Source organism: Abramis brama (assembly GCF_963993115.1).
Source record: "Abramis brama genome assembly, chromosome: 5".
In the NCBI taxonomy this organism is placed as follows: domain Eukaryota; kingdom Metazoa; phylum Chordata; class Actinopteri; order Cypriniformes; family Leuciscidae; genus Abramis; species Abramis brama.
In genome coordinates, this window is record NC_139967.1 from 15,069,953 (window position 1) to 15,088,927 (window position 18,975).

The 18,975-nt window shown below is 37.6% G+C and overlaps 1 protein-coding gene across 1 annotated transcript in view; it reads right to left on the minus strand.

The window, feature by feature from the left end:
* Positions 1-18,975, minus strand: part of gas2l1 (growth arrest-specific 2 like 1) — a 32,401-nt gene that overhangs the window by 5,644 nt on the left and 7,782 nt on the right. The window contains exons 2-4 of the mRNA XM_084114973.1: positions 6,442-6,549; positions 2,667-2,763; positions 1,717-2,026 (exon numbers count right to left, since the gene is read on the minus strand). Coding sequence (XP_083971099.1) covers positions 1,717-2,026; positions 2,667-2,763; positions 6,442-6,549 — 515 coding nt within the window. The remainder of the gene's footprint in view (positions 1-1,716; positions 2,027-2,666; positions 2,764-6,441; positions 6,550-18,975) is intronic.

Here is an 18,975-nt window from a genome sequence, read left to right on the forward strand (position 1 = left end):
CTTTATGAAACATATACACTCTTGAACTACTACTGAAGTTTTAAGAATAAAACTGACTTTGTCACTTTCATTTAACCCTAAAGAATGTCTTATGTATACAGAGCCAAAACACACACAAAAAAAAAAACAGAGCGTGCATATGAACAAAATTTACTGCTTTAAAATCAATACTTAAACTTCACTACAAGAACTTCCAGATCCTAAGTTACACTTTAAAATAGTGAAATATTTTAAATGCTACCCAACCCTATTCATCCATTATTTGATTTTATTCAAATACACAGTCTTATTTAGACAAGAAAGTAAAAAATGCACATCCTGACAGCCTGGCTCTGTAATGTGACCTGCATAAACCTGTTGTGCTGACCTGTTTCTGCCATGACAGACCTAGGGGCTGAGATTATCCTAATCTTCAGTAATCCAGCCTGTCTCACCTGCAGCTCCGGGAGTGCAAGTGTTAAAGTGTGCTGCTCTGATGGCCTGCATCATTAGTCAGCCTAAGGAAACCGAGGCACACAGCCAAGGTAAACCAGCAAGCTGTTCGCGGTGCAGTTATACAATGCCCTCACTGCAAACATTGACGCACAAGTATTCCCCACCATCTAATGAAAATGATAAACCTTTTACAACTTCAGGATGTTTAAGAGTAGTTTTTTTCTTTAGTCAAAGAGTGCAGTAATGCATGGCATGGAGTTTACACAGTATTGTTTAAACACATTTTCGTATATATAAATGTCCCTTTGCTCTGGAAATAATGACAAAAATGTTTTTCATTTATCCAAGACCATGTTATCCTTTGCATAATTAGGCAGAGAGCACAGAGGCTCTGTGAAATTGTATAAAAAAATTCTAACACAAGGGGGAGTCACAAACCAGACGAGAAGAGGATAGATGTCAGGGCAATGTCACCTGGGATTAGTTCAAATCTGCTTGCAATAATCTGTGTGTGTGTGTGTGTGTGTGTGTGTGTGCGCGTGCGTGCGTGCGTATGTGTGTGTTTGTTTGTTTGTGTGCACTGTTGCCTTAAGATGCAGCTCACTCTGGAGGTACAGTGCACAGAGTGCTATAATTTGTGTTGAGTTAACTAGGTCAGTGTGAGCAAATGGCAGACACCCGAAGGGATCTACACAGACAAAACAACTATACAAACACGCAATCATGCATGTGTCCCAGACATAACGCTTCAAGATTTCCATACACACTGTGAATGTTTTTTTTATTATTATTTTTTATTTTAACTTTTTTTAATTGTCTGTACTTTTCATCAGTATTCATATTTCTTTCTGTATGGAGAAGGTAATGGCTTTGTCTTAGCAAAAAATAAAAAAAATAAAAAAAACAATATTATCAGTAAGCAAATATTTTAATATGAAACGTACTCTTTTCAAAATCCATTCTTAAAATCTGTATTTACAATATATATAATTTGTTTTATGTATTGTTTACAAGATATGTGATGTGTACACTAGACTTTCATTTTCTTTTTCTAGGTGCCTTTGTTTCCAGTGTGACTTTTGGGTACTTTTCTATTTTAGGTACTTTCCTAAGTGATATAATCCCCTGATATGATTGTAAAGCGCTTTGGGTGTACAGTAGTACATATGAAAGTGCTATATAAATGCCTCATTCATTCATTCATTCATTCATTCATTCATTCAAGTGCCATAAACATGCACACATTCACACTGCTAAACACCCAAACACACCTGCACTGACCTGAGAGGATTAAAGTGGCGAGGTTCTGATCTGTCTCGTGGTGGTCGAGGCAGCAGTGTTGTGGGTCGCACTGTGTTAGTTTCCATCTCTACAGGCACAGCTGCATGGTGCGACCTGCCAGGCCGTGATGGAGAGGAATTCGCTGTGGCACCCAACACAGGGTCCAAAGAGCGCCTGTCGGGTGTTTTGTAAGGCGCCATTCCCTCATTGCGCCAGTGAGGTCCTGGGCTTGTGGAGCGGGAAGAATGAGTGCTGGAGCTCTTACTGTGAGGACCCTGGCAACTCGCTTTAGCCTGCTGATACCGGTGAGCTGTTGAGGTCAAAGAAAGGCATCAGACGGCTCTTATAATAGTCACAAGAAAATTATGTATTTGAACATCATAAATGACTTTAAACCTAATACTGATGTAAATGGGAATTTCACAACGTGGTTACTCACTTAAATGATTGCATTCTCATGAAAAGGCTTTTTATGTCTTGTACAGTACCATTCAAAAATTTATTCTAAAGAAATTGAGCTGTTTTAATGCTTATTGTTTGTTATTTACTGTACTATGTTTGATCAAATAAATGTAGCCTTGGTGAGCATAAGAGACTTCTTTCGAAAACATTTAATAAATATTACTGACCCCAATTTTTTTTAAAGGTAGTGTATATTTTGTATATTTTTCAGTAGTTGCATGGCAATATATGGATGACTGAGAGCAGCTATTATCAATCTGTTGTAAAAGCCCATTAACACACTAAGTCACTATTAGTGTTGAGCACTTAAATGAAGGAACTAACCTTTAACAACAAAACACAAGAAACAAAAACTTGTATAACTTGAATGTATGATACTGTAAGAATGTAAATAACCAGACACAAGAAACACATGTAGCTTTGTTTTAAAATTCTAAGAAGTCTCAAGCTTAGAGACAGGAAATGAGACACACGAGTGATGATCTCACCAAATGCGGCGCAGCGACAGGGATCGTGCTTGTCGAGGTAATGCTCAAGTGTGTCCCAACCTCCACCCACACGCACCATCACATGAGTCCGTAACACCTACACAGAAAGAGACAGAGAGAGAGGGGTTAACACCTTTCACATATTTTAATGTGTGTGTATGTGTGTGTGTGTGTGTGTGTGTGTGTGTGTGTGTGTGTGTGTGTGTGTGTGTGTGTGTGTGTGTGTGTGTGTGTGTGTGTGTGTGTAGCTGCCCCATATAATAACAAAAAAAAATTGTATAACCTTTTTAAATAGATGAGCAAAGAAATGCAAAAAAAAACCAAACACATTTTTTAAAAACAAATATTCATGATTATTGAACTAGAAATATGTAGCTGGTTAAAGGTTCCAGATTGAAGAGTGATTATTAAATGGTAGATCCCAGAAGTTTTGCCAAATGGAAAATTACAAAACAGAGTATGATGTACGAAAATATTACAACTTAAAGCTTTGAAACAAAACCATCACAGTGTAAACTTTAAAGGCATCAAATCATTTGTTATTCAGAACAATAAAATAATCAGTAGAGGATCTGCAAGGAACTTAACGTACATAATTAACTTGATTCATTCATTAATTGTATGTGTGTTTTGGGTGGTTTCATACTGGCTCAAGTCAAAAAAATTCTATGGGACTTTTTTACCTTTTTTATTGTCTACCCTGCAAAATGTATAAGCCTGATAACCTAATACTTTATTTTACAGTGTCCTTGTTACATGTTACATCTGGTTAGTATAGTAATAACTATAAATTATGCATAATTACATGCAACTAACTCTAAACCACCCCTAATCCTACCCCTATAGAATGGGCAATCTTCAAACACCACTAACACAGGTGGGACAACATAAGAGTCAGTTGATTAATATAAGATCAACCCCCAGTGTCCTATAGCACTATATAACGGAGCTCTCTCCACCTAACCGGTCTCCATCGCCTTCATTATCATCACAACACACAATGACGGAGCTGGAGAGAGAACAAAAAGACACACACTCTCCCTCATTCAACCCCCTTATGGCTGGTATTCAGAGAGAGGGGAATGGAGGAGATTTAGCATAGAAACAGGCCTCCTTTTTTTCTGAACTCTTCTCTGATAAACAGAGAGAAATGTATAAGAGACAGCCATTGATTCCTTTATCAAGAAACGCTCAGTCAGGAAAATGCTCCTTTTCTTATTTTCACTGTTGATTGTGTACTGCATCAAAGCTCTTGATAGATTTAGCATTGCTAAACTCCATCTGTTGAGCACATGGTAAGGAATAATCATGTGACGAGGGTCTGTGTGCCGTTGCCATGAAAATAAAGCACATCTGCTGGCTGGCACAATGCCCACCCGCACAGACGTACACTCATTTTTACAAAAATTGAAACACTCATACAAGCTAAACCTTAAATTGAACTATAAAGGGCTGTAAAATTAATAAAAAGAAAAAAAAGAAAAAGAAAAGATAACTTCGTAAAAGTGAATGTTTAGGTCTTGATTTACTGATGTACAAAACCAGGCTGCTAATACAACACACCAAGCCAAATAATATTACCAAAATAAAGGCAGTACAAAATAAGTAAGTAGCTGTTCACACAGGACGTGTTTTTATATCTACGAACAGCTGACGGAGTGAAACAGAATGCAGGGGTCTTGAGAGTCGGGATGAATTTATCGAAGCTGAACTACTGAAGTCTTCAACTACAGCTAGACCAACATGATTGCAAAATGTATTGATGTGGACTGTAGTTTTATTCAATTATATGAAAATAAAACAAACTATATCGACTCCTACAGCTTTTTTGTATACTGTGTTTTGTGTAATCAATACTTTGATCCGGTTTATTCAGAATTATTTTATGAATTGAAAGTTCAAAAGAAATTGAAATTGAAATCAGTACATTGTGGCAGACAAGTTTTCAAAAAAACAACAACTGTTTTTAACACTGATATGATAAAAAAAAAAAAAAGAGCACCAAATCAACATATTAGAATGATTTCTGAAGGATCATGTAACACTGAAGACTGGAGTTATGCTTTGTGAGTGACATTTCAAATTCTATTTTAAAAAAAGAAACTGTGATAATTCACAATATTATGGTTTTACTGTAGATCAAATAAATGCAACCTTGGTGAGAACATATTTCTTTCAAAAACATTTAAATAAATCATACCGACCCCAAACTTTTGACCAGTAGTCTAATGCCTTTGAATAATCATCATTTGAGAGATTTTCTCTGCAAAGATTGGTATGTGTGATTATATTTAACAAGCCCAACCAAGTATTTAGTTAAATGTAACTGCAGGTAGATTTGTTGTTACAATAGGTCCTAATTTAATAATTGACCAATGGGAGGGCAGCACTCTTTAATAGCTTTACTCATCTGCCCTTTAAAAAGCAGTTAGGATTCAGCCCGAGTCACCATGGCAACAGGCGGACACATGCTGAAACCATAATTATAATAAGCACTGAGTAAACAAAGCTAATGTTCTCTCTTGTGCCAAGGTCTCAATCGCCAGCAATCGCAATTTTTTTATTTTTTTTTTCAGTTTACAACATCAATATGAGCACTGAGCTTCTGAAGGTAACAGTCTCAAAGTCATCTCATTTCTCTTGCTTATCACCTTCCATTTTCTTCATTGATGTCAACACAGAGAAGCTGAGCCAGGCATGTGAATGGCCTCTGCTTCACTCCACACTGTGCTGCTTGTGTTAATTGCACTGGTGAAGGATGACGAGTCTATGTAAAAATTATAGGCTAAGTAAATAAAAGGGTTCAATCTAACAGCACCAGCTAAGTTGCACACAAAGATCTAACAATAGTGCACGTACCACACACACACCACAGAGGAAAAAACAGGCACTGAAAAAGAGCAAATCAAGACAGATGATGACAGAGAGAAAGAGGGGGATATAGGGTTGCAGTTACATCATCTATGCGGAGGAGAATGGTATTTAATTGATTCAGCCCAGCTGCATTGGAGGAAGATCAAATTCCTTCCAAAATTTCCTCCAGCTGAGAGTGAATATCTGTAGACCCGACAACACACTTAAGAGACACAGATGCATGTATAAAGTGCATGTAATAAATACCCATGAAGCCATGCACACACACTCACACATAAATCCAGAGAGCTAGGTAGAGGACAGGAAATGACACAAGTCTCTATTTCTGTCCGCAGTATGAATGGGTGTGGGTGCTTTTAGATGAAGCTGGATAACAGGCTAAGTCTTGAATAGGTCAAGCTTGGCAACTGTGTAAACACCATTCAAACCTCAGGATGGCTTATTATGGAGCTATAATTATTATAGTCTGACCTCCATTCTGGAAATGTTAAAGATCCCAATGATACAGCTGCACAGATTCAAAAAGTAAACAACAGAATCGATGGTTTGATGTGTGTGTGTAACAACAGCATTTGTACTAAAACTTTGTAATAAAAGAAAGTAAAGTGTATCATTCTGTGCCACCAAAAATAATAATTGTTAACTCCCCCACGCTATCCACCTTATTTTTTAACACAGACGTAAGCTATTTTCTGTAAATGTGCGAGACACATTACATTTACAAATGGCTGCGCCCACTCTAACGTGAAAGAGAAGGTGGATATTGGTCCAAACTCACACCATTGGTTGTGAAGGGGTTGTTGTGTTGGAACTTAACTTGCCTCAACTTATTGCTAATTTTGCATAGATTTTGCATATTAAGCTATATTAAGTCTAGGTGAAAAGTTAATAAAAGTTGTACCCTGATGAAGATGAGTGCGCTGGAGTCGCCCACTTTGTACTTCCCTTCTGAGACTTTGGTCATTGGAAACTGTGATGGACAGGAGCACTGGCCCAGAATCTCCCGAACCTACAAAACACAATAAAAGCTTATTAAAAAAGATCATACTATATGTAGACAATCATGGTTAAAAGTTGACAATATTGATAGAAACAATCCTTTAAATCACATAGCAATTGAATGAAAAAGATAGCTATCAATGCCAAAATTATCTGCCATATACTAGGTGGCCAATACCATAGAATGTTTGCAAAAGATATACAGGCCTATATGAAATATGAATAAATACTACTTTACCAGTATGAGAAAAAAAAGTCTTTTAAGAAAACAGTTACTAGTGTAACTTATCTATTATAATATATTACTTTCAGTGTATTTTTATAGAAAATATACATTAATGTTTGATTACACCAACAAATGTCTAAAATAAACTAAAGGATATTAAATAGTATAACTAAGGATTTTGGACAAAAATATAAACAAATTAAATAAAAACTAAGATTTATTCATATTTTTTGGTTATATTAATGCTCATATTTGGGAGTTAAGATGTACGTCCACAAATAGGATGTGATTCTTTACTATTCAGTTGTTTACTGGCTAACCGCAGACAATAAAATAAATGTAGTCACACACACTCAGAGACAAACGTTCCACTGAATGTTCAGCAGCACCTGAACAGAAGCAGTTTCCTGTGAGAAACACTGACTCACATCCCTCACTTTGCTTCAACTCTGTGTGTTTTCGAGTGAAGGACGCTGGGAGCTTGTATGAGCGTGTGAACGGATAAAATGTGACTTATATGTGATGCATCATAGGCTGGTCTGTAATTGACTCCTGAGCTCCTGATCGACTCAGCGAAAGAGCCAGATCTTTCCAATTCCTGTCACACCTTAATTGAATCACTCCCTAGAGAAAACTAATAGTCTCTCAGTTTCTTTGTCCATCTCACTCTCTCGAAAGTACAAACAGCGAAACAAAGAGCCATTCCCTAAAGTTGCGTCATGTCCTGATGAGATCTGGGACTTGCCCAGTTATTAACCCAAAGGCACATACATACACATAAAACAATTATGCAAGTGAAAGAGAGTGACGTAACAGTATGGTTGCATGCATATGTTTTGATTTAGAGTGTTCAGGCTGGATAACAGTACAAGTATGGGTGGGGTGATCATGGTCTTGCGCAGGCTCTCATTCTCTCTAGTTCTCTCTGATGTTGTTCTGTTCTGTTTGCTGTATTTGAAAAGACTAGACACTCTAAATGAGTGTGACACCATAACAACAAACAGGGCAAAAGTCCAGAAGATCAATCAAGATCATATGAAAGAACAGCAATGTCAGAACAGGGTTGAAACTCGTACAGCAAGATAAAACTCTGTCTCCAACACTCATTTTCACTCTCACACACCTCTGTCATTTAATCAAAGGATGAATATGACAGACACTTAGTCAGCAAAAAAAAAAAAACAGCAATTACCGCTAATTAAATTCCAACGTCTCTGCGGGTGTACAATCTCATAAAGATTAATGTCTGACAAATTTCAGACAAAAAGAAAAGATTAAATTAATGAATTAATTAAAAAAGGAAACAAGGACAAAAGATGTTACATTGCAACATATTTAATAATTATTTTATGCACATTTAATAAGCACATTTTCTTCACCAGATTCACCTGCATAATACTATTATATACTATTATTACAAAGACTATATTCTACAATGTTACAAGTGTGGGAAAGTTAACTGTACACTTTGAGGAGTCTTTGCTTACATTGGACTGCTTGTGCAAACACAAGGGAAACTCGTCTTTATTTCCTACATGGACAAATTCAGCTGAGTTTCCACAGATGAGAGACAGCAGGCTGGCATGATGGAGAAGATTTATTGCCACATACACGGTCAATGAGATTTGATCAACTGTAGTTGAACTTGGAGGCTCTATACTAGAGCTGTCCGTGAATATTTTTAATTTTCCACATTATTGGCCTGTTTGGAAGATTAGAGAGTTAATGCTGGAATATTCTATAATTAGACCCAACTTTATGTCTATTTAGGCAGCGTGTGTCTGACAGTTACCACAGAACCAGAGAGAGCAGTAATACAGTCTCTCTCTCTCTCTCTCTCTCTCTCTCTCTCTCTCTCTCTCTCTCTCTTCTCTCTCTCTCTCTCTCTCTCTCTCTCTCTCTCTCTCTCTCTCTCTCTCTCTCTCTCTCTCTCTCTCTCTCTCTCTCTCTCTCTCTCTCTCTCTCTCTCTCTCTCTCTCTCTCTCTCTCTCTCTCTCTCTCTCTCTCTCTCTCTCTCTCTCTCTCTCTCTCTCTCTCTCTCTCTCTCTCTCTCTCTCTCTAAAGCGATCAGGCACTCTCTCACTGTGTTTTGCCTCTCTTATGGCTTCTCTCTTTGTCTAGACATCTGTTCTGGAAAGTCAGCGAGCAGTGACCACCTAAAAGTGTCTGTGGTAATAGTTTCTTTCCATTACATCGTATCTGTACCACAAGCAAATGACGTGACAAAACCAAAATGCTTCCATTATAATCGACAAAGTCACACAAGTCTTAAAGGTACGGTAGCAAAAACAGCGTATTACAGCAAAACCTCACACAAGCCAGTATGTGAGCAAAGCAAACTTGTGTTGTATCTTCACAAACAATTCTGCTGTGTGGAAATGTGGCTCTGATCAGAAAAGAAAGACATTTCTGGGTTACTACTATGCATTGCTGAATGTTTCTTTTAGTAACAGCCATACGTTTCAAATAGCCTAGTTGTCAGAAGTTGGCCATTGAGAATTATAAAAAACTTGATTCAATGATTCAAACATTATAAGTGGACATCAGAAGTACAAAATATGGAGCCTTAATGCTCAATACACTGTTTAAAGTCTCTGTCCAGTAGACTGAGAAAAGTTTACAATGAGCTCTGCCATTCAGTGTAGCAAAACGGGAGAGGGCAGATTCCCTGTAACGTTCTCACAGCACTTCTTTGTTGATTTTAGCTGAGGAACCACCCTTACCAAATGTGAGACATGGAGTAGCATATACTGTATGCAAACAGAGCAGACAATGAGATGTGTCTGTGAAAGATTCAACCCAGAGAATGGGAAAATGCTGGTTCTGCACTGCTCTGAAAACAGCGATAAGAGATGTGGGTCACACAAGAGAATTACAAGCACCATAACAGCTCTCTCTGATAACTGCAGTCTGTGTTACGGATGCAGGGATCTCCTGGGGAAAACATACTGACAGAAAGAGAGAGATGGACACCTGACGGAGGAGAGGGGGGTTGAGAAAATATGATAATGAAACGGGGCTGTCAAAGTTGACACATTATTAATTATTTAGCAGCTAACACATTTATCTAAACCTGATTTGTTGTTCAGTGTGATTTCTAAAAGACAGCAGCACATGTGTCTAAAACACACAAACAATGACACTATTGCTTTATTTGTATTTCAGTTTTAAATAAATATTTTTTTTTTGTTATGGAAGAATTTAAATTATATATGATTCACAACAATTTTTACAAATCATGGCGCTTGAAATATGACTTAAATTGTGAATTTTTGTGTTGCCAAAAAGCAATTTAAAATGCTAAAAATGGAATCAATCATTGAGTACTTTAATATTAAATGAATTAATACATCAAGGTCTACTGAATCGCATAGAATAGTTCTAGTTGGTTTTGAATTGATCTGCTGTCAAATGAAAGATTCATTCATAAATGCATTAGAATTTGCATTAGATTTGATTCTGCACTGCAGTCATGAAATCAAAAAAGGATATAGCCTACTAAATACCAAGACATTCTGAAATCATAATACTTACTGTTTTTCAATACAACTTTAAACTCCAATTGTTATGCTGCTAATTTCAAGTACAATGAAAAATAACGCAAAATAAAAGACATTGACCCCACTGTATATATTTAGATGCAAATTTCTGCTAATTTAAAAATGAGATTAATCGCATTGATGCCAAAAAACTATCTTCATCAATTATTTTAATTAAAAGACAATCCTAATAATGAACATAGCATTAAAATAAACGGTGTCATTTTTAAGGGAAAGGACATAAACTGCTTCTACGTGTGCTTTCAGTCCCTCATCTTCGTTTTGTTTTTGGTTCCATCAGCAGACCATCCCCGAGTGCTGTTATCAGTGCTGCTGCTTTGCCTGAGCGCATGTCTGGAGGGAACGCTCGCTGTTTATCACCCTGCTTCCTCTACCACCAACACAGCAGCACTATGGGACTGGGAGACCCAGCATCAAAGACACAGAGCTGGGCGCGGTCAGCCCAGAGATGCAGACGGGGAAATGGGAGCATCTGAGAGATAGTGAGCTGTATCTGGGTCTCTGATAACTGCAGGCTACCCGATACTTTGACAGAGGGGACATGCAGAAGGCCAGCTGGGTAAAGAAGAGTGAAGGATCCTTCCGGGTTAGATGTAAAAAGGCCGTGGGTGTGGATTGTTTTTGGAATAGCCGCATCGTTTTCTCAGTAAGTGCGTGACTGAGTGTCTCAGAAGAGTTCTGTGTAAACAGACACTCAAGTGAAGTGAAAAACAGTGGTAGACTTGCATTCACACTTACGAATGCAGCCTCAGTAAGGGACTTTAGAGCTCTTTTTTGATGACACTTTTGGCTGATACCAATAATGAAGCAACTATCATATTTTGGAGGAAGATTCATGTGTTCAAATTGTTGTGAGGGAAGGTGTTTTAAAAATGGTTTACATCACTCTCAACCAATTTTACTGAATAAGCACAGTATTTAAAAAGTATGGCAGTGTTTGAGCAAAATCTACCTCACAGAAAAACATTTGTTTTTTCAGTTGTGCAAGAATGAGAAATCTGTTTGCTGAGAAGTTTATATCTGATTTCATTGCTCTGGGTGGGTTTCAATCTAAACATTATCATGCCTTAAATGTAACACACTGCTCAGGACTTCAGGGGGTGTCTGGCACAGCAGAAACTGTATCAGCTGAAACCAACCTAAGATCAACAGCACAAATGCAACAACTAATAAAATACAGATCTTCAACATCATTCCAAAATCTAGGTCAGTTACAGGTCTAACATATTTTAAACAACCAAAAGAAGAGACCTGATTTCATTTAATGGGATAGTACAACCAAAAAAGACAATTCTGAAACAATATTCAATTGGATCTGACGGAACCCATTTGACATTTTTCAAAATGTCTTCTTTAGTCTTTGACAGAAGAATGAAAGAAAGTCATGCAGGTTTGGAACAACATGAGAGTGAGTAAATGACAATTTTCATTTTTGGTAAGAATTTCCCTTTTAGCAAAAAAAAAGTTAAAGTATTTTTAACTCAAGGACATTCGTGACATTTACAGTTTCAGCAAGCAGTGAACTGTGATCGGGTGATAGTATCACAAAAGAGTAGTGTGCTTTGCCAGCATACTTCTACAGACAGAGGGAAAACGTGGGCAATGCACACATACATTCCCACAGATCCATCATCTCTTATCTGATTTGTCATCCTCAATTAAATGTGTCCTTCAATTCTAGCATAAAAATTCAAAACACCACTGAAATGCCCTCAAACACACACACATAAACAGAGAGACCCACCTAACCAGACAAACCAGCTGCTTTGAATAACTGTGTAATAGCGCTTAAGATAAACTTAAGATAAAAGTTCTTTCAAATTGTAAATGTCAGGTCTAAGCTTCCTTTTAGTCAAGTTAGCCATTTTGTAAACTCTGACTGGTGAAATCTGAAGGTTAGTCTCCAGTAAGTGCACTATGAAGACTTGTTGTGACTTGTGCTCAAGGGGGGAAAAAGTGTCCTGTCTAAGAACTAAAGAAAGAAAGCTCTCCTCACAAGCCTATCACACGCTTGTCCTTTTGTTTGAGGCCTTATTATGACAAAAACAAAATAAAGTTTAGGGAGATAAACCGAGCTATAACCTTATAAAAGCACCAGGAACATCAGGTGACTTTCTGGTACGAATACGCTATAAAATTCACATGACCTAAATTGCACCTGGTATAAAATCTCTCCTGTGTAACTTCTGACACTATATTCCTCCCTCTTTTTTCCCCACAATCTACTGAACAGATTATATAATAAATTTCCATATCTCAACCATAGTCAAATTTGGCCACGGAAAAACTATATCAGGACATGAGGGACAAAAACATGCGGAGGTCACCAGGTTATTCAAATATTTAACTCAAATGTAGTGTCAATTGCAATGAGAAATCAGTGGTTGATTTATTAATTTTAGCATATGACTGAAAAGTAATAGAGACAGCAATAAGACTAAATGGACAATTGAGGCATTTGCTTCTTAACATTTTTTATCAAATTCTATCGAGACCAAATTATTTGAGCAGTGCTATCCACGTGAATTTAATGCAAATTTTGTACAAAACACAGTTATTTCATTCGTTTTTAAATATTATTTTCAATGGAAAAATCTTTTGAGAAAAAAAAAAAAATCCGTAAAAAAAAAAAAAAAAAAATCTAGCATTTCGAGAATAAAGTCAAAATATTTCGAGAATACTGTCTTCCGTAGAAGCGGTCTTCCCTTTCTTTCTTTTTTTTAAAGAAATGCGCTCTTGAAGTCGCACTGCCTCGGACATGGATCTAAACATAGTAGCTTTTTACTTTTATCTGGGCTTGCAACAAAAAGGAAATTCTACAGGTGCTAATCTAACAACATGGCATTACCATTTGTCTTAGGATGCCTATAGACGAGCACGAAGACACGTACAAGTGAACGTGCCACATAAAGTTTGTACCAGGATTGTGGTGCTCGTCTATAGGCAACACCATGGAGGGGTCTGAAATTGTCATCGTAGGTGCATGTCCACTGTGAGAGACATAATCCAGAAAAAATCCAGAAATCACAATGTATGATTTTTTAACTATTTATTTGTATGATACAGCTGCAAATAAGTATTTGAACACCTGAGAAAATCAATGTTAATATTTGGTACAGTAGCCTTTGTTTGCAATTACAGAGGTCAAACGTTTCCTGTAGTTTTTCACCAGGTTTGCACACACTGCAGGAGGGATTTTGGCCCACTCCTCCACACAGATCTTCTCTAGATCAGTCAGGTTTCTGGGCTGTCGCTGAGAAACACGGAGTTTGAGCTCCCTCCAAAGATTCTCTATTGGGTTTAGGTCTGGAGACTGGCTAGGCCACGCCAGAACCTTGATATGCTTCTTACAGAGCCACTCCTTGGTTATCCTGGCTGTGTGCTTCGGGTCATTGTCATGTTGGAAGACCCAGCCTCGACCCATCTTCAATGCTCTAACTGAGGGAAGGAGGTTGTTCCCCAAAATCTCGCAATACATGGCCCCGGACATCCTCTCCTTAATACAGTGCAGTCGCCCTGTCCCATGTGCAGAAAAACACCCCCAAAGCATGATGCTACCACCCCCATGCTTCACAGTAGGGATGGTGTTCTTGGGATGGTACTCATCATTCTTCTTCCTCCAAACACGTTTAGTGGAATTATGAGAACCAGTCAGTATCTGGTGGTGTTTGCCTCACGCAGTGCAACACATCTCCTTCGCATAGAGTTGATCAGGTTGTTGATTGTGGCCTGTGGAATGTTTGTCCACTCCTCTTCAATGGCTGTGCGAAGTTGCTGGATATTGGCAGGACCTGGAACACGCTGTCATATAGACCCCTTTTGCGCGGATGTCACAGTTACGTCACGGCGCTAGCTGGAGGCAAAACAGAGTGAAAACTGGAGGCGGCCAATCCAAACCAGCACAGATTCGACTACATAAAAAGGAGCTTAAATTACTATTATTATTATTAAATGTCATCTTGTTGTGTTGTTGAGTTCTAGAATCGACGGAGTACAGGCTCCAATTTTACATTTTATCGCATAATGTTTTCTAAATGATTGTGATTATTTGTGAATCATCTATGATTGTTGTTTTGATTGATTGACTTTTTGAAGAACCTGGTAAGAAAGGGTAATCAAATACATAGTTAAAAAATAAATATGCTGTATCTGGAATTTTTATGTCAAGAAAATATTCACATAATTACAATTGCACCGTAATGTCACTCTTTACATTGTCGTCTTCTGCCTGGCCTTGGCGCTGGCTAGGCAGAACTGCGGATCGTACCACACGTCTTGTACGTGACCATTCAGCACATAGTTATAGGCATCTAAAGATGTATAAGCCCTCAGTTTCTCTTTACACTCAGTTTCTCTATCGGGCAGGTGTAGAGCAGGCTTCTCAACCGGAGGTAGCGTTAACGTTAATCCTGTCAGATCGTCCATCCATTAACGGGTCGAGTGTACGGGTCGGCCAATCTGGTTCCGTCCGTTAAAATTAACTTTTGCAAATAACAATCGCGGCCCTGGACAGTGAGTGACCTTGCACATTAAGATAAAATTGGATTTTCTCCAGTCATTGTTAAAAAACAAGCAAACAAAACTGGCAAACTAACGTTAGTGAAGCGGCCAAAGGGATCTTTCTGCCTCCAGCTAAGCCCCGCCCACACAAATACGTCACCATGATTATCAACTGTAAAAGGGTCTATACGCCGGTACAGAGCATCCCAAGCATGCTCAATGGGTGACATGTCCGGTGAGTATGCTGGCCATGCAAGAACTGGGATGTTTTCAGCTTCCAGGAATTGTGTACAGATCCTTGCAACATGGGGTCATGCATTATCATGCTGCAACATGAGGTGATGGTATACCTGTGTGTGTGTGTGTGTGTGTGTGTGTGTGTGTGTGTGTGTGTGTGTGTGTGTGTGTGTGTGTGTGTGTGTGTGTGTGTGTGTGTGTGTGTGTGTGTGTGTGTATATATATATGTATATGTATATGTATATATATATATATATATATATATATATATATACACATGTGTGTGTGTGTGTGTGTATATATATATATATGTATGTGTGTGTATATTTATATATATATATACGTGTGTGTGTGTGTGTGTGTGTGTGTGTGTGTGTGTGTGTGTGTGTGTGTGTGTGTGTGTGTGTGTGTGTATATATATATATATATATATATATATATATATATATATATATATATATATATATACATACATACATACACTATGTTGATTCAAAAATCAACAACAGCTCATATCACTGCACTTGCAGGTCATTCCATTCAAACACATACTGTAATAGGAATGGCATCCAGCTGTTATTCCATCAGCCACCAACAGAGTTAAGAAACCACTCAGCTTCCACACTAAGCAGATACAGACATTGGTGCACATGCACCCATCTTCACACGCTCAGTTACACATAAATATACACATGCGTGCACACAAACAACAGCTGAGCATAGACAGGTGCTGTATAAAATGACATATGGCCCACTCCGCTAGTTCTGTTAATAGATGAATATATTGCAGCCCACCACAGAGAGATATGCATCCTACGGCAGCAAAATTAAAGGCATAAATAAGTATGACCATAAAAAGAACAAACACTTAAAGATGAGTTCATATGGGAAATACTAAAATGGAAAGAGAGCGAGAGCTGTTCTCTCACAGTTGAAGCCTCAGCTTGTGCGATTCTGACCCAGCAAAAACTGCCATGACCTACTTTTCCTGTCTCTCTCTCTCTCTGGTGTAAAATCCATTAGAGGCGGGTCGAACAGTCTGTACAGTACAAGCACCTCTGGCAAACCGTTTCAAGGCTCTTTTCTGAATACATGTACTGAACCATAATGCAGGGTTTTATTGCTAAATCCAACTAAAGCGCAGAGTGGATCTTGCCTTGATGGTGCAAGTGAGAAAGCTTGAACAGGCTTTAATTACCTAAAGCTCATTTCTTCCACCTACCTTAGATTTTCATAATAAATGCAAGGTAAATGAAAAACTATAAACAGTGGATACTACCTGGATTATCAACAGTGAAATATAACCTGAAATAAAACACAAAAATTTGTTTTAATAGTCATCAAAAACTGTTCACATGGTGGAATAACCTAACCTGTGTGGGTGAAGAAAAGAAGACATCCCACAGGCAAATCTAATGTGTGATGCCAGTAAGGTTATTGATTCTGATATCAGATGAAACCACAATGACTGGTAGAAAATGTCAGAGGACTCTTCATTCTTTTGTGCAATGTGCAATCTTGTTTACCATGATTGTGATTCCTGTATAAATACAGATGCATCTTTCCTTTTCTGTTGGTTCCTAACTAAAATTACTCAAACTGAGACTAAAATATATACACTACCATTCAAAAGTTTGGGGTCAATACGATTTTAGTTTAACCCCTTAAATGCATACCTCGGATCTTTAGTGACACGTGACGTCATTCACTACCCTACCCTTTCATTTTTTAAAGTTAGACATCAACTTTCTTAGTAATCCTCAATCAATTCATTATAAACAATATAAAAAGAAAAAATTATAAAATTATAAAAGAATGCCTGTTTTCCCACCCAGTTTTTGTAAAAATTGTGTAACAGTATAAGTATATTTTTTCTGCACAAAAATAATTAAATCTTTGATGACTAAATAAGTGCAATTCACCTTTATTCTACAAAGTGGCAATATCTGATATACAATGATGAAGTAATGTTTCACACATAGTTACCGCAGGCAGAAAACAAAAGAATAGGAAGTATCATCAGACAAACTGAAATGGCTCAGCGATTTACTGCAGAGAAAGTACTGAACACAATCAAATAGTGTCACAGTCACTTGATGGTGGATCTGGTGAAGAAGCTGTCATTGATCAAAATATTGATTTTGAATATGTTGAAAATGAGCCAGATGCTGAATGTACTGGTAAATGAGCTCTGACGATGACAGTGATGATGGTATAAAATATCTGCTCAAACTGAACCCTTCCAAGCTCCAAAAAGTAACAAAATATGCTTTACCTCCCGCGATAATGTAAAACTCTCCTGATATTAGAGTAAGAATTACAGAAGAATAAAATAGAGATCCATCCGTGTTAGATTAGATAGGTCTCTGAAGACCCAAATAAGTAATAATGATTGGCGAAACATTAATGCATTTAAGAGTTAAAGAAATGTATACTTTCAGCAAGAACACTTTACGTTGATGAAAAGTTACATTAAAGACAGATTTCAATTTCAAATAAATGTTCTTTCTATTCATTATTATTATATTTTATATTATATAGATTATATATATATATATATATATATATGGATTTACATAAAAAGGTAAAACACTGCATCTTAAAACAATTTTTGAAAGTACACTGTAAAGTAAATTTGAAATCAGTATTAAAATAAAGCTAATTTGAAAATGCACAATGACAACGACCTTGCCATGAGGCTCACTGAGCAACACATCACCCAGCTGCTCTCACTCTTTCCGCTGCTCCTTTTATTCTCCATCTATTCTATCTTGTTCTCGTTACTCTGTCCTCAGCTCCCCTCTCTTCTGTTCCTCTCTCTGCTTATTTCTTTTCTTTTGCTCTCGCCCACACATATTTCATTTACTCTCTCCACTGAGCTCTGCATTTTTCCTTTTTTATCATATCTTTTGCTGCAAAGCTTTCAATTTTTCCTCGACCCCACCTCCCTGTAATATCAGCCTCTCTCCCGCTATCATTGTCCTTCGATTCACCTCTACCTCACGGCTATGTCTCCCTCCCTCTCTCCATGTCCTCGTGTTCCTTTCAACCTTTAGGGAATTGCAGTAGCCTCCATAAATCTCTCCATTTTGGCTCTTGAACAGCACAAGCGTGGGACTTGTGTGGCCAATACCCTGCTAGCAGTTCCAGCAAGATGATAATGATAATAACTGTACATTTTCTGCAGAACATCAGAATAATGCTTGCAATACCAGGGTATTGCTATAGGTGGTTGCTAAGGAGTTCTGGGTGGTTGCTAAGCATTTGCTAGGTAATTTTCTGGGTGGTTGCTATAACTGGCTAAAGTTAAAAAAGCCCACAACCATGTCTGTCATATTCTGGTTCTTAGATATGGCTCAAGTCGGGACATTTTGGCTATTTTATTGGCTGCAAAGCAACAACCAAACCTACAGCACAAATCTAGTCAAGTCACTTTTATTTATATAGCGCTTTATACAATACAGATTGGTTCAAATAAGCTTTACAGTGATAAACAGGACAATAATGATAAATGATGCAAACTGAATTCAATACATTTTTGCTGCACAGTTCAGTTCAATACTTGTGTAAAGATCATCAATTATGAAATGAGTTCAATTCAGCTATAAGTAACAGTGTTGTTATTCACTGAGTTAGCAAAATGTTGATTCAATTCAGTTCAATAACAGTGTCGAACGGTGTCAAAAATCTTTTATAATATTATACAAAAGCCGCTTTACCATCGTGCCAATCGATAACGGACGCTCTTTGAAATGTAATGCAAATGCATCAGTCGTTACATTGGTAACACAAAAGTAAATAGAATTCCGGGCCAAGAATGGTTTGTAATCGTGCCGTGCTGAACCAAGCCCAAGTGAAAATATAACAGGAACAGGGGAAAAGTGGCTAAAGCTATAAAGCAGCTCTGCAGAAA